We start from the raw sequence: 15900 nt of genomic DNA, 5'->3' as shown, positions 1-15900 counted from the left end.
CACACACATGAGCGTGTGCACCCACGCACATAGAAACACTCCTCCATACACAGGAGCGTGTGCACCCACGCACATAGAAACACTCCTCCATACACAGGAGCGTGTGTACCCACGCACATAGAAACACTCCTCCACACACATAAGCGTGTGCACCCACGCACATAGAAACACTCCTCCACACATGAGCGTGTGCACCCACGCACATAGAAACACTCCTCCACACACAGAGCGTGTGTACCCACGCACATAGAAACACTCCTCCACACACATAAGCGTGTGCACCCACGCACATAGAAACACTCCTCCACACATGAGCGTGTGCACCCACGCACATAGAAACACTCCTCCACACACATGAGCGTGTGCACCCACGCACATAGAAACACTCCTCCACACATGAGCGTGTTGTACCCACGCACATAGAAACACTCCTCCATACACAGGAGCGTGTGTACCCACGCACATAGAAACACTCCTCCACACATGAGCGTGTGCACCCACACACATAAAAACACTCCTCCACACATGAGCATGTGTACCCACGCACATAGAAACACTCCTCCACACATGAGCGTGTGCACCCACGCACATAGAAACACTCCTCCACACATGAGCGTGTGCACCCACGCACATAGAAACACTCCTCCATACACATGAGCGTGTGTACCCACGCACATAGAAACACTCCTCCATACACAGAGCGTGTGCACCCACGCACATAGAAACACTCCTCCACACACAGAGCGTGTGTACCCACGCACATAGAAACACTCCTCCACACACAGAGCGTGTGCACCCACGCACATAGAAACACTCCTCCATACACATGAGCGTGTGCACCCACGCACATAGAAACACTCCTCCACACATGAGCGTGTGCACCCACGCACATAGAAACACTCCTCCACACATGAACGTGTGTACCCACACACATAGAAACACTCCTCCATACACAGGAGCGTGTGTACCCACACACATAGAAACACTCCTCCATACACAGGAGCGTGTGTACCCACGCACATAGAAACACTCCTCCACACACAGAGCGTGTGTACCCACGCACATAGAAACACTCCTCCACACACAGGAGCGTGTGTACCCACGCACATAGAAACACTCCTCCACACATGAGCGTGTGTACCCACGCACATAGAAACACTCCTCCATACATGAGTGTGTGTACCCACGCACATAGAAACACTCCTCCATACACAGGAGCGTGTGTACCCACGCACATAGAAACACTCCTCCACACATGAGCGTGTGTACCCACGCACATAGAAACACTCCTCCACACACAGGAGCGTGTGTACCCACACACATAGAAACACTCCTCCATACACAGAGCGTGTGTACCCACGCACATAGAAACACTCCTCCACACACAGAGCGTGTGCACCCACGCACATAGAAACACTCCTCCACACATGAGCGTGTGCACCCACGCACATAGAAACACTCCTTCATACACAGGAGCGTGTGTACCCACGCACATAGAAACACTCCTCCACACTTGCGAGCACACGCCACACACACACACACACAATATAAGCAGATCCATTAAAAACCCAACATTTGAAATACGTACAGTTTGGCATTTAAATCCCAGAACTGGGTATCGTCTGTTATCCAAGGATTGCTCGGGAGGCAGCCTGACATGATGGCGTCACTGGATGAGAACTGCTCACTGTACTTGACAATTCTGAAAAGCAGACAGAAGAGGGCTCCTAGCAACGCAACCCAGAGAGACCAGATAACCCCTCGGCTAGTTGTCCAGCATGGCATCTCTTCCGGCATTGATGTAGTCTCTGAGAAACGTCCAACAGCTCCTGGGACAGGCAGCTGCTTGGAAAGACCTGTTCTGTTACACTTGGGAAGTAATGCTGTTGTCCCCCAATGCTGTCCCCTGGCCAAGTTTCTGTCCCCAGTTCAAGCGTGGCCTTTTCATGTGTCATCAGATTTTACATTCCAAAGTTGACTCGGTTTATCCGTGCCTTGGTGGCCATCTTGGAAGCTGTAATTGCCACAGATAAGCCGAGGCCACCGACCCTGTGGGTTCTGCCTCTGGCAGGATAACACCTGTGCTTAGGAACTTCAAGTCACTACCCAACCCCGTTAGGACCTCAGTGGATCCTTAAGTAGGACCTTCTGAGTTAATGCATTTCCTGATGTCTATCTGGGTGTGAGGAAGGACCATGGGTTCCTGCCACAAACTCTGCCCACAGCCACAGACACGCTTTCAGGGAGGATGTCGCATTTTTTTAAACTGTGAATTGGGGAGGTGTGAAACCTATTTGAAGCTTCTTTCAAGAACCTAACCCCTGGCCTAGAACTGGAAGTAAGCACGGACAAAACACGGTTCACTGGAACCTAAAGTCCTTCCAACCACGGCTCGTCACATTCGACTTAGGCAGACATTCTCTCGCGCACCTGTTGCTCACGCTTTAACAAGGCCAACAAATCGGGGACATACCCTCCAAGGGACACTGAAGACTTCACTGTGGACCTCATTAGGGCCTGTTGGTAATACATGATCTGAAAGAGAGACGGTTGTTAGATGTCTGTGGCTATTGGTCATGACTGTCCTCTTGACATGATCTGCAATCCCCTGGGAGACACACTGGGCATGTCTATGAGGGGGTTCTGGATTGGATTGAGATGGGAGGATCCGTACAGGTGAACAGCACCTGTCGGGCCAGGACTGAGGAAAACGGGAAAAGTCAGCTGGGCAGTCACATGCATCTCTGTTTCTTGACTGTGGATGTCATGTGACCGTCGCCTCCTGCTCTTGCTGCTGTGCCTTCCCCATCCACGGTGGGCTGTATCCCCTAAAACTGTGAACCTGAGCAAACCCTTCCTTCCCTAAGTGGCTTTTATCATAGCAATGAAAAAGATGACTAATGTGATCTCCATCTCCCCACCCTTGAAGGCCACTAACCACGATATTACACACAGATCCAAGAACACAGGTCATTTGTCTCTATCAACAGTGTGCTCCACCCCTTCAAGTCAGCCGCCTCAGAGACAACAGGGCTCAGGCCCACACCTCAGACTCCTACTTAGCATCTTCCTTAACCCATCATGTGTCCGTTGAGAAAAGTTGACAGCTGGAAAAAATGCCCCAAGGAACATTGAAGTGAGATACGGAGATATATGCTTAAGTCCTGCAGAGACCAGCCAAAATGGCTAGTCCAGGACAGATTCCAGATGGATTTGTGAGAGCAGGGTCCAGCTCAGGGATGTGGACACTCCTCCCTGACCATCCCTCGGATGTGTGGCTTCAAGGGCATTTCATATCCTGAGCATCGGCATTTGCCCCATTCCCACCTTCCCAAGGATCCTTTGCTGTTCATTAATTTGGCAGCAGTTGTCTGAACGCTATACATGGATTCCATTTCATTACTGAGTGGGGAGCATCAAGCCAAAGTACCCATAATTTGTTAGAAGATTTTAAAGTCAAGCACCACTGGCAGTGGAGACTAATTACCTCTTTTCTGACAGCAGTGATCGTTTGTTTCTGGAAAACAAAGAAGAAAATCCATTAAATCGGCACCATTAAATCCACACAGTTCAAATGTCCAACTGAAAAATAAAAACACTCTTCACGAGAAAACTACTCATCTTCTCACACTCAGAAAGTAGCATCTCCTCAGCAACCACCTCCACCCCCCTCCAGAAAGCCACTAGAGATGTGTGGGCCAAGGGAAGGAATTTGCCACTGTATCTTCCTTCCTAAAGACCAATGTGAATTAAGGGCCACATTTGGGGCTGGCCCGACTCTCCCGTCGTATCTACAGAAACAGCTGAAAATTGGGAGATACCAAGGGAAAGCCCGTGCTGAGATGGCTCGGTAGATAACAATATTTACCATCCCAAGACTGACAACCTGAGTTTGATCCCTAGAACCTACGCAAAGATGGAAGGACAGAACTGACTCCACGAGGTTATTCTCTGACCTCCACAGAGAAGCCATGTGTCCCAGTTGGTTGGTTTGTCACCTTGACACAAGCTACAATTATCTGAACGGAGGGAGCCACAATTGAGAAAAGGTGTTTATCCCATTGGCAAGACTTGTAGACAAGACTGTGGAGTATTTTCTTGATTAATGATTGACGTGGGAGGGCCCAGTCCATTGTGGGCAGTGCCACTCCTGGGGTGTAAAAGAAAGCAGGCTAAAGCAAGCCATAGAAGCGAGCATTCCTCCGTGGCTTCACTCCAGCACTCCAGCCTTGAGTTGCTGCCTTGACTCCCCCCAGTGACGGACTATGACCTGAGAGACTTAAGCTAAAATAAACTCTCTTCTCCCCACGTTGCTTTTGGTCATAGTGTTTCATCACAGTAATCGAAACCCTAAGACACCATGGAAAGTGTCTTAGACACACACGATAAAAATAAATAAATGGATAGATAGATAGATAGATAGATGGACGGACAGACAGACAGACAGACAGACAGACAGACAGACAGACAGATAGATAGATAGATAGATAGATAGATAGATAGATAGATAGGCATTGTTAATAAGGGAAGCCACCTCTCACTGAGACATAGAAGGAGGGATGAAGATGGAAGATGGAGAGTCTAGCGTGGACCTTGGATATTTGTTTTTCTCATTAGGAGGAGTTTTTGAATGAATTGCGAAATTCACTCTCCGGCGTTCATAACAATTTGACTGACACCAAAACTGAAAAAAATAACATAGCCATGTTTCTAAAAATCACACAATTAAAAAAAAAAACAATAAAAAACACAGCCAAGTCTCAGAGCTGGGCTGTAATGTGGGAGACCACATTGGACCCTGTGCCCTTGTGGAAAGCAAGCTCACATTCATGCTGGGGATCAGCCACAGGGCGTTCCCTGGACCTCCTGAGTAAATACAGAGAAGGATGGGTCCACAGCAGGCTTCTCATTAGGCTCTTGGGAGCCCCTGAGACACTCAGATCAATCTCCAGCTGAAATCTCCCAGGAACAGGCTACCTTTCTACCCCGTGCAATCCTTTGAAGTTGGGCACTGTGGGAATCCCAGTCTTGGTTTTCTTACATGTGGTTATGTCCAGGGGCTGTTTGGTGCTGACTCTAATCCTGAAAGATGAGCCTCGTAATTCCTGGCTGCCTACTGTTGATGCTGCTAAATTAAATCAAATCTTCATTAGAGATAGGGTGAGGCTGCGTGGTGGTGGCACACGCCTTTAATCCCAGCACTCGGGAGGCAGAGGCAGGTGGGTCTCTGTGAGTTCGAGGCCAGCCTGGTCTACAAGAGCTAGTTCCAGGACAGGCACTAAAACTATAGAGAAACCCTGTCTCGAAAAATAAAGACAACAACAACAAAAGGAAGTAGGATGAGAAGGACCCTGCTTCTCCTTAGCCAGCGCAAAAAGAGCCATTGGTCCATTGACTCAGAGGTACAGGAGGTCGTAAGCCGAATATGGAGTGTCAAGAACACAGTTCTCTCTCCTTCATGCAGGCTATCATTTTCCTTCATTGGATTGCTTTCGATCACTGCTTTTCACAGGAAATCTATGGATTGTTCCTGGGGCAGTGCAAATGGGGGCGGTATCTCAAGTAAAGACTAGAGAAGCCTCTCAGTTTTTAATTCCCACATTTGACCTTCTCTCTCATAGGTCATCACAAGTTTTATTTATGTAACTATTTTGTAGTGTACACGCCACCATCAGAGCACAGCTGCGTCCTTTAGAATCCTGCCTCACACAGGGTAGATCCTTGACAAACATCCAGTCGAGGCTGGCTTTGGTGTGCTTAGGGGCTTAGAAAGATAAAGACCTTTTGTAAATGTCCTCTTATTAAAAAAAAAAATCTGAAAACACTCAGCAACTCTAGAGACTCTAGAACAGTAGTTCTCAACCTTCCTAATGCTGCAACCCTTTAATACAGTTTCTCATGCATGGTGACCCCCCACAATAAACTGCAATTTTGCTATGTTATAAATTGCAATGTAAATATCTGGTATGTAGGATATCTGATGAGTGACCCCTGAGAAAGGGTCATTTGACCCACAGGTTGTGAACCGCTGATCTAGCGTCTTGGCAATCAGGGTAAGCACGCCTATCCTTGCTCCCATTCTTTCTCCCCATGGGGCTTTGTTATAGAAGACAAGCGCTCTAGACAGAAAGGGACCAGGGGACCGGGATAGACTTGCATTCAAATTACTATAATCAAATGTGTCTGTTAGAGTTTTCTTGAAGTGGTTCCTCGGAATAGTATCTAACAACATAGGACCTCGGCTAAAGGAGGAGCTAGGCTCTTGCACGTGGTTATTCCTCTGCAAATATAGAGCAATCTACACTTCTCTGAACTACTAAAAAGCTCAAAGGAGAAAGAGTTTATGACTGACTTTGTGCTGAGACGATAAAGGCTCTGGCTGGTTGTCGGCATTAATACCTGCCGCGGTCACTTCTGGGCAATCGTTGACCAAAATTCAAAGCCACCTCCGCCATATACAAGGCTGAGGAGCGAGCCACGGGAAACGTGGGCCTGTGGCCTCTCTCGGCCTCGCCTGCTCTCTCCACCAGAGCCTCTCTTTGCCTTGCGCTAGGAACGCTGCTGCAGAATGGAACGCTGTCCATCCTTTCCATTTACGATTGAAACAAATAGAGCAAAATCCCCAGCCATGAGATGAGACGTAAGGACAGGAAATACGACTCATCCCACTAATGGCGTAAAGACCAATCCACAGCTAGTTTGATGCCCTGCGGCCAGTATCTTAGACGCCCTCTTTCAGAGACCCTAGGACCCCCATCAAACTTCCCATCATCCACTGCTCCACAGCCAGTCCTGTGGCTCAGGGATCCTCAGCGCACACACCCAGGAGAAAGGAGTAGGACTCTGGCTGTCCTGCATTCTCTAGGCCCCACAGGGAGCGTCGTTGGAAGTGACAGCCGCATGCACATGCTCTGTTTCTACTCTGCTGATCTCTCTGTGGCTTCACACGTTTGCCTGCGGAGCCATTGTCTCCATATTCAGAATTTTAACCATTTTTACACGTCATTCACTTTCTTTGTTTTTTACCATCTTTTCAGAACGCTCCCCCTGGTGCGGTTTCTAGTCTTTCTTTTGGTTCCTAGAATTAGGAGTAATTTTCTGGGGTCTGGCCTTCGTTGTGCCCTCCAGCATGGGGGAGGGACTGCATGCTCCAAATAACATGAGCAATTCTGATTTCAAATTTTTGGAAATTTACCCATACCTGATGAGGAATCTTGGGGAATGAGACTCAAGTCTAACCAGAAAATCCAATTTATACTTTGTCTATACCCTCTACACATAACCTAAGTATAATTTTATAAGATATTCCCAACAATTTTGTACATAAAATAAACTTTGTGTTTTGAGACAGGGTCTCGTGTTATCTCCCTGGTTGGCCTAGAACTTGCCATGGAGACCAGACTGGCCTCGAACTCACCGGGTGCTGGAATTAAACCACATCCAGCTCAAACAACGGTTCACAATGTAAGCTTTCCCACCTATGACATCATCTTAGTGCGTTAAGTTTCACACTTGGCAGAATTTTGAGTTGGGGATGGGGGCGGGGATGGCTAAACAGAATAATATAGGCAGTTGGCATATTGCAGAGACTCAATATATAACGGCCATTAATTAGGGTTAACATTACTGTTGCTAAAATATGGCACATGCAGGATGTGACATCAGCTCTTGTTACAAGACATAATATTGTCCCAGGCAATAGTCAGGACATAGTTATACTGAAAGAGACATTATCACTGTTTATCTGAAATCCAAATTTAACTAGGAATCATGTGGGGGGGGGGTTGTTGGCTAAATCTTGCAAACCTAGCTATCAATATTATTATTATTATTTAGCCAAAAGGTCATAAAAACATCATGCTAAAGTTATTAAAAATACACACACCCACACACACTGTGCAGTTCAGAGGCAACCACCTGGTGACAGGGCAGGACGACCGCAAGCTCTTTTTTTAACCCTGGAATTCTCACGCACGCACCCTCCTCTTGGATGTGGCCTCTTCTGGAGCGAAGCCAAGTCTATACTCCCACTTAGAGGACTACCCTTCCCCGCACGGAGGCTACGCTGCCTGGGGAATCTGAGTGATCTCCATTCCTGACATTCTAACAACTTGTTATCTTCTTGTGGGATTTCCCAAATAGCGACAGACTTGTTTATACATCTCGTGGCCCTCAGAGGCTAGGGACAATTTGTCAGGGAAGGTTCGAGGGGTCAGAGCTATGCCTGAGAAGCCCTGGGATCCCTGCCAGACAGAAGAAAGGGAGCCAGAAGGCAGTCAAGCAGAGAGCTGGGGATGAGGTAGCCTGGCAGGAGTCTGTAAGGAGAAGTGAGGGAACACTAGCTGGGAAGACAGCGAGGACACGAGCAGAGAGAAGGGGTGGGGAAGAGGCTGCAAACTGGGAAATCCAGAAACTAAAATTGTTAGTACAATGTATACACAAAAGAGAGCAAGGGCAGCTGTCGGGGGAACCAGGATTTGAGGCTGGGACATCTGAGCAGATACTTGTCTGTCTAATACTTCTTGAGCAAGGAGAGGCAGGCTCACCCACTCACAGCCTGCATGGCCCCAGTACAAAATGAAAATGCCCCTGCTCCAGAGAAAGAGAATCAAGAGCGTGTGTGTGTGTGTGTGTTTGAAAATGTCATACTAAAACCCATCACTTTGTAAGCTAACTTTAAAACTTAACCGAAACTAAACAGAATAATAGCAAAGACATAAGTAAAGATGATACCCCATAACCCACCTCCCTCACAATATTATAACGTTATGACGGTAAGAATAACACCTATTCTTGGATACCTCACATGTTGTATATTGTTCTAGACACTTCTACAAATGATCCTGCATAATCTCCTAAAGAACTAACGTTAGGCGTATTTTATAGATTAGGGAACTCAAGCTATGAATGGCCCAGGAGTTTGACCAAAACTGGAAGAGCTGGGTTCCTTCCTAGGGCCTGGTGGCTGCTCATCGTGGAGAACAGTGTGACCCTGTCGTCGCAAGCAGCACTAGATGGCAGTGTGACCCTTCCTGGGGCGGAGGAGAACCTGGGACAGAAGGGTTTTAATTCAGAGCACAACAGGGCCCAGAGGCAGACTCAGTCTTTTTTATGACCTTTTTATGTTCTTAAGGTATAGGAACTGAAAGGAGAGACAGACAGACAGACACACACACACACCAGATCCTCCCAGGGCTGGGAAACCTTACCACCCAGTGTTCATGTCTGATGAAGCTGACTACCCAAGGCCCTGGACACCTGCCAGCCTAACAGCCTCCATTCTCACGCTCAATGGGCTTTTGCCTCCGTTGAGGAGAAACAGATGTCAAGAATTTCCTCGTTCTCTGAAACGACCCTGTTCTTCACTGTGAGTTCCCTGAACTGAGATGAAAAGCAAACCTTTGCCTTCCTCAGGCCTCGTGGAAGATGCTCCAAGCTCTCTGTGTGACCCTCTCCTCTCAGTGCAGGTAAAAGAAGAGGAGGAAACGGGGTCGCCTGCTCACTCATGAGAAAGTCACTACACTCATCCCCTGCCCCAGCCCCACCCTCCACAAGGGATTCAATGGGCCCTGCGCTGCTGGAGAGGGAAGGGCAGCCCGTGTGATGTTTCTTCTTACTGCTCCAGAACGGTCAGAGGGCACACACAGGAGAAAGAGAGCTGGTAAGAGAGAGAGGGAGAGGGAGAGGGGGAGGGAGAGGGAGAGGGAGGGAGGGAGAGAGAGAGAGAGAGAGAGAGAAAGAGAGAGAAGTGAGTACACAGCAAAAAAAAGACACAGCCCATGCAGAACCCACCACCATGAGCTATACCACCCAGTCTGGCCTCTACTTCCCTGCTCAGAGCATTGCCAACGGCTGGCACACCCAGGTTTATGAAAGCTGGAAGGCACAGCTCTTTCACTCCCGGGTGGCCTGGGGGCATGAAGATGCTTCCTCAGGGAGAAGGCCCATTGGCCACACTCCCCAGAAGTCCTCCAGCTATGGCATCTACAATGGGCTAGCACAGCTCCAAGGCCACCCCCCAAAACAGACAGTGTGAAGGCCCTATTCTCACCTCCCCACACCCCACATCCACACAGCTGAGCCTCAGCCAGTCCCCACACCCCACCCACGTCAGAGCCAGTGAAGGGCATGCTGCTTCCACCCCCCTCCTCCACGGGAGAGAGGTTTCCAGACAGTACATTATCCATTAAAAAAAAAAAAACCTCTCCCACCCGGGTTCTGTATTTTACTAGATGGTTCTGTCTCCATAGCAACTGAGCCTACAAGACCTTGGCAGTGATCTGCTATCTGACAAGAAAACGTGGAAGAGGCTGCTGGGAGAATGGTAGCCAAAAGCTTGCTGATGTGCCCCAAACGTATCAAAGGAAGGGTCATTTTGGACAAGAGTCCTAACGATGTTCCCAGGTGATGCTCTCTGGGGACTCTTAAGTCCCTCTCCACACACCGCAGTGTTACCTCGGCTACTTCACGGCTGCATCCTGCTCTTCTCACCTCCCCCCACCACCCAGACACACCCTTCCAGGTCCCTTCTCATGCCTAGAGGCCAAGCCTTAGCAATGACACACTGGGTTGAAAATCTCATTCGATTTCCAAAGTGTGAGGGATTCGGGCATCACATGGCCTCCTCTCCAGCCTTCATTCATTCACTGTGACCACTCTCTACCCAGGACCCTTGCAACGGCCTCCTCTTCCCTTGACCCCCTAAGCCACAGAGTCACAAATCAGACCCTGATACCAGCATCAGTCTCCAAGGAGAGATAACATTGCCTCACAGACAGATAGACGTGGGGATACCCTCCCAACCTCAGAACCTCCCCAGACTCTGGCCAGAACGCATCAAACTTACCTGGTTTACCTTAACTTCGTTTGGATTGGTCACGCGGTCCAGGCCGTAGTCTAGCACATTGTTCATCCCAGGCTGAATGGAAGGAAAACAATAAAGGGTCACCGCAGGAAGAGTCTCTAGTTTCTGATCAACTTTGGATCTTTGCCAAGCTGACAATTAAGAGGCAACGCTGAGAAGGGTTAGTGGTCTAGCCCAGAAGGAAATGTAAGGGTGTATAAACCCCCAAATGAGCTAGAGAGCTTCCCCAGGACTATTTGTCTGTTAGTGCAGATACCTAGGACTCAACACAGCGGGAAGGAGGGAGGGAGGGGAGAGGGAGAAAGAGGGGGGAAGGACAGATAGATGTTTGTGCATCACCGTAGGAGAATGGATAGATGGATGGACGACAGATGGGATATGCATCGTGGACAGACAGATGGATAGATGGATGGATGGACGACAGATGGGATACGTCATGGACAGACAGATGATGGATAGATGACAGATGGCATAGATTATGGATGGATGAAGAGCCTTGAAGCTCAGTAAGACCACTGAAATGGGTACATGAGACTCCCAGTTCCTCCTATGGATTCTCCTTCACCACAGTCTGCCGCTGCTGCCTGGGCCGGGTGAGAAGGACGCAAGAAGTGTGTGAGTCGTGCGCTACCCCATTCCAGCTCCTAGTTTGCTGTTTCCCAGATGAGCCAAACCTCTAGAGCTGCGGTTCTCAACCCACTGGAGGGTCAAACGACCCTTTCCCAGGGGTTGCTAAAGATCAACGGAAAACACAGATGTTTACATTACGATTCTTAACAGTAGCAAGGTTACAGTTACGAGGTAGCAACAAAAATAATGTTATGGTTGGGGATCAGCACAACATGAGGAACTGTATTAAAGGGGTGCAGCATTAGGACGGTTGAGAACCACTATCCTAGAAGGTACTTCATCCGGGGTTCACTGGCCCAGCCACCTGAGAAGCAGAGATCATGCCTCCCACCTGAAAGGTACTTCTAGGATTTATCAAGATAGAATATGACGTGGAACATGACACCATCGACAGAGAGTGGTTGTCACTGAAGAAGGGCCTGGACTGTCGTTTAAGGTCACGCATGCGAAGGTGGAACCAAACCTGCGTCAGCAATCTGTCAGTGCCCACTTCCTCTGGTTAACCCCCCGCCCGGCACCCAGTCTTACTTGGCCTCCCTCATGTACTTGAGGCCAGCAATTGAGGTTTTTCACTTCCTTCTGTAGGAGCAAGTGTCGGCACGTATTATTAACAAGGCTGACTTCATGCGGCAGCGAGACGGCCCTCTCGTCATCAGGTCTTAAGCCATCAGCAGAAGAGAGAACATTTTCAGTCAGAGGTCAGGCTGCTAGATTACAATCTAGGACATCTGGTTAACTTCAGATAAACACAAATAATTTAGATTCCCAGCCACTTTGGAGGAGTCGAGACATAAATTGCTTGCTTGGTTGTTATTTTTTTGGTTTTGGTTTTGGTTTTTGGAGCATGGGAAACAGTCTTTATGTACCAGGCTTGCCTTGAACTCACAATGCAGGGCAAACCAGTCTAGAACTCACAATCCTCCTGCCTCAGCCTGAGCTTACAGGCTCATATCACCAAGCCTAGGTCCAACCAATAGTTTTAAACTTATTGTATATCTATATTAAGAACATAAAATAGATCTTGATAGAAAATAAATTCTGATATCAACTATTTATACAAAATAATTGTCACTGAGGCCAGGGAAGTGGGTAAAAGTGCTTGCCACACAAGTCTGAAAACCCACGCTCACGCCCTAGGACACATGTGGAAAGTCCGAAGGTGTGGTGGTGCACGTCTGTAATCACAGCCCTCCTCCAGCATGCCGGGTAGCAAGTACAGGAGAATCAGCCCAAAGCTCACAGCAGGAAACCTAGGGCGCATAACACAGCTACGGGAAGAGACACAACATAGAAGGAGAAACCCAGCTCCAAATGCTGTCCTCTGACCTCCATGTCCCTTCTGGGGCAAGTGTGTGTGTCTGTCTGTCTGTGCTCACACACACAATATGAATGATTAAAAAATGGATACCCTGTATTCGACTTGCTAAATACCACATCCTAGCTCAGCAGGCTACCAAAGAGGCAAATATGGGGCCTGCAGACTAAACAAGGAAGAGGTGAGAAGCAAAACAGAAGATGTGTGAGAGGAGGGTGAGGAAATGGAGTCCCCACCCTCACCCCATTACCCGTGGACTCTGATCAATACTACCTATGTTCTAGACACTGGGCTAAACCTTAAGAGGATAGTGAGTATGACCCGAGACTCCTGCTTTGAGGGTACCCCCCCCCAGTCTTGGGGATGGGGAAATCCCTTAGTCGTCATAAGAGGATAAAAGGCAATAATGATCAGTGTCACGAAGGAACACCACAGAAGTCCCAATCGTCTCCCGAGAAGATCTAACCTCATCTGAAGAAGGGAAGGATGTGACCATCCCACGAATGCTTTCACCTAAAACGGCCTCCAGGGATTTTCCCCCACGTCTGCTACGGAGACGCCCCCACCAGTGTCACTGAAGACGGATTTCACATACACACACACTTTCACAGTGTTTGGTCTAACACACCGACACGCCCCCTCAACTTACACATTGGCACTCATCTACACATGTTCTCACACATGTGCCCATATTCATACATGCTCATTGCACACTCAGAGCTCACCCCACAGTGACTGACCTACAGCCACGGTCCAGCCCCTTTCACGGGCACCAGCTGCCTCAGTAGCGCCATGGGGTCATCTGCTCCAGGCTTGAGGTGGCTGTTTAACTGTTCCTTTGAAGTGGCCCCACAAACGGCAGCAAATAGGCAGCTGGGGCCTCAGTTGGATTAAATGCATAGCTGAAACCTGTTCCAAGGCCACCTCTGCCGCCCAGACTCAAGGCCACATCTGGCCTTAATTGCTCTGCCACCCTCTCCAGTTCCTGCTCACCACCATCCCCCACCCCTGCAGATTTCTTCACCAGCTCTAACAAACAGCCAAACACCTTCCTCTGGCTGTACTCTTCCCTTGGCCTTTCTGTGGGCAGCAACCCCTTAAGTCCAGCTGAAGAAGCTGTAATCCCAACCACTGTCTGTCCAAGCTCCCCCAGGAAGCCTGCGAGGCTCGCTCATCCATTCATTCATTCATCTATCAGGCAGTTAGTATAGCCTTTATCCTATCGTAATGACTACCAGGGCTTCTGCAGATACACACTCTGGTCCATGGGTGGATATTTAATTTAAGGTTATCCAGAGCTCATTGTCCATGTGTAAGAGCTAAAGGCAACCAGTTGAGGTGCTGCCCGCAGATGCCTTCTGCCCTGGTGTCTCTGCACGGAAAGTCCTTCAGGGATGCTTGAGCTGTGAGCTTCCCTCCTTCAACGGGAGAAGCTGTGAGCACCAGAGGTGACGTCTCAATTAGATCCCTTGGGCATAAACAAAAAAGGGGCATTTGCTAAATGCCTGGTGATCTGACAATGGCATCAGCAGGAATCAGCAGGCCAGGGTGGCACCAGGACAAGGGCCTTCTACCTAGGCACCTACGAGCACCTTCTAGTTCTCTCTCACAGGGCAACCCCTGGGGCAGAGAGGATAGACAAAACACTACTTGTTTTATAAACAGAGTGAAGCAAGGAATGAGGGGGAGAAAAATGAGGCTGAATGGGGAGATGGTTTTAGGCTGGAGAGATGGAAAAGTCTGCTCCAAGCACACTCGGCTCGGATGTCTCCTGGCGCCCTGGTCTGATGGGAGATTCCTTTCTTCTACAAGCTTGCACAGCATCCTGTAGGTTATTCCTTCATCTGCATAACAGATGTAGTCACGTTTTCCTTCATTGTCCCTGAGACCATGAACCATGTCCATGGCTATCCAGCTCATAAGCCAGATATCCCCACTGGCTCAAGAACACCAACCATAAAATAAACATCCAAAAGTTGTGTTGCTTTTTTTAAATTGCCACCAGCATCTATCAAGTGTTCTACACAGTTTTATGATGCAGCACTGTATTTCAGACTATTTCCCCGAGTTAACGAATCAACTTTGACCCTATCATTTAAATAGCTTCCCAATGTCCCTTCACATTGGATATACCTTAAATTATTTTTTCGCTCTCCACTGCGGGGCATTTAGCTCAACCTCAGCAGGAAGTGGAAAGCAGACACCTTCTTAGTTGGTAGCTATGTATGTGGCTGTAATGAAGACCGCTTTGTTGAATGTTTATTCACGTGACAACTTGCCTTAGAACACAAGGCCACAAAAAGGCCTCTCTGCAGCAAACCAGGCCTGAGTAATGGGGCTGTACCCTCAGAAGACACTGAGTCACCGGTGGTGCCCAGGTGGCTCAGTGAAGACATGGGGAAACCTCGAAACAGTTTGTGCAAGAAATCACATCTCAGGCTAGGGCTGTAGCTCAGTTGGTAGAGTGCTCGCCTAACATACATGAAGACCTGGGTTCCATCCCTAGCAATGCGTACACTGGGTAAGAAAGGCAGGCAGAGCAGTTCAAAGCTGTCCTTAACCACGTAGGGAAATCATTTCTCCCTGTGCTCATTTACACTGTTTGTATCATGCTTAAGTCTGTTTTGAATCCACGTCCGATCTCACCCTCTGCTAGGGATGCTTTTCTGGGGACAGCATCGAAGAGATGCTCTTTCCTCACAAGTGCACAGTACAGACTCAGTGATATCTAGCTGGTATTAGATGCCCAACACGCCTTTCTTGGTGGTCGAAGCCCAATGAGGAATTTAAGGCTTAAGAACAAGAGAGATGAGGGGCTGGGGAGATGCCTCGGTAGTTAAAGCTCTTGCTGCGCACACATGAGGGCTCAGATCTCTAGACCCACATAAGTGATGGATGGGTGCAGCAGCTGGCCTATAATTCCAGCTTTAAAGACAGACAGGGGATCCCTAGAGCAAGCTGGATAGTGAGACTAGCGACATGAGCAATTTGACCCATGCCTCGATGAATGAGATGGGAAAGCAACTGAGTACGATTCTGTTGTCAGCCTTGGGCCTCTATGTGCACACATACCCCCGTGTGCCCCCACACC

The 15900-nt window shown here is 48.6% G+C and overlaps 1 protein-coding gene across 2 annotated transcripts in view; it reads right to left on the bottom strand.

The window, feature by feature from the left end:
• The window catches only part of Rgs9 (regulator of G protein signaling 9), a 73045-nt gene that overhangs the window by 27606 nt on the left and 29539 nt on the right, over positions 1-15900 (bottom strand). The window contains exons 9-12 of one of the 2 annotated variants that reach the window (XM_075990277.1): positions 10856-10918; positions 3488-3517; positions 2474-2535; positions 1589-1702 (exon numbers count right to left, since the gene is read on the bottom strand). In XM_075990277.1, the coding sequence (XP_075846392.1) occupies positions 1589-1702; positions 2474-2535; positions 3488-3517; positions 10856-10918 (269 nt within the window). Of the gene's footprint in view, positions 1-1588; positions 1703-2473; positions 2536-3487; positions 3518-10846; positions 10919-15900 lie in introns of both variants that reach the window. The other variant, XM_075990276.1, reaches the window with a different exon arrangement.

Source organism: Microtus pennsylvanicus, chromosome 11 (assembly GCF_037038515.1).
Source record: "Microtus pennsylvanicus isolate mMicPen1 chromosome 11, mMicPen1.hap1, whole genome shotgun sequence".
In the NCBI taxonomy this organism is placed as follows: Eukaryota; Metazoa; Chordata; class Mammalia; order Rodentia; family Cricetidae; genus Microtus; species Microtus pennsylvanicus.
The sequence above is the reverse complement of the archived record's forward strand: the minus strand, read 5'-3'. Positions and strand labels throughout refer to the sequence as shown.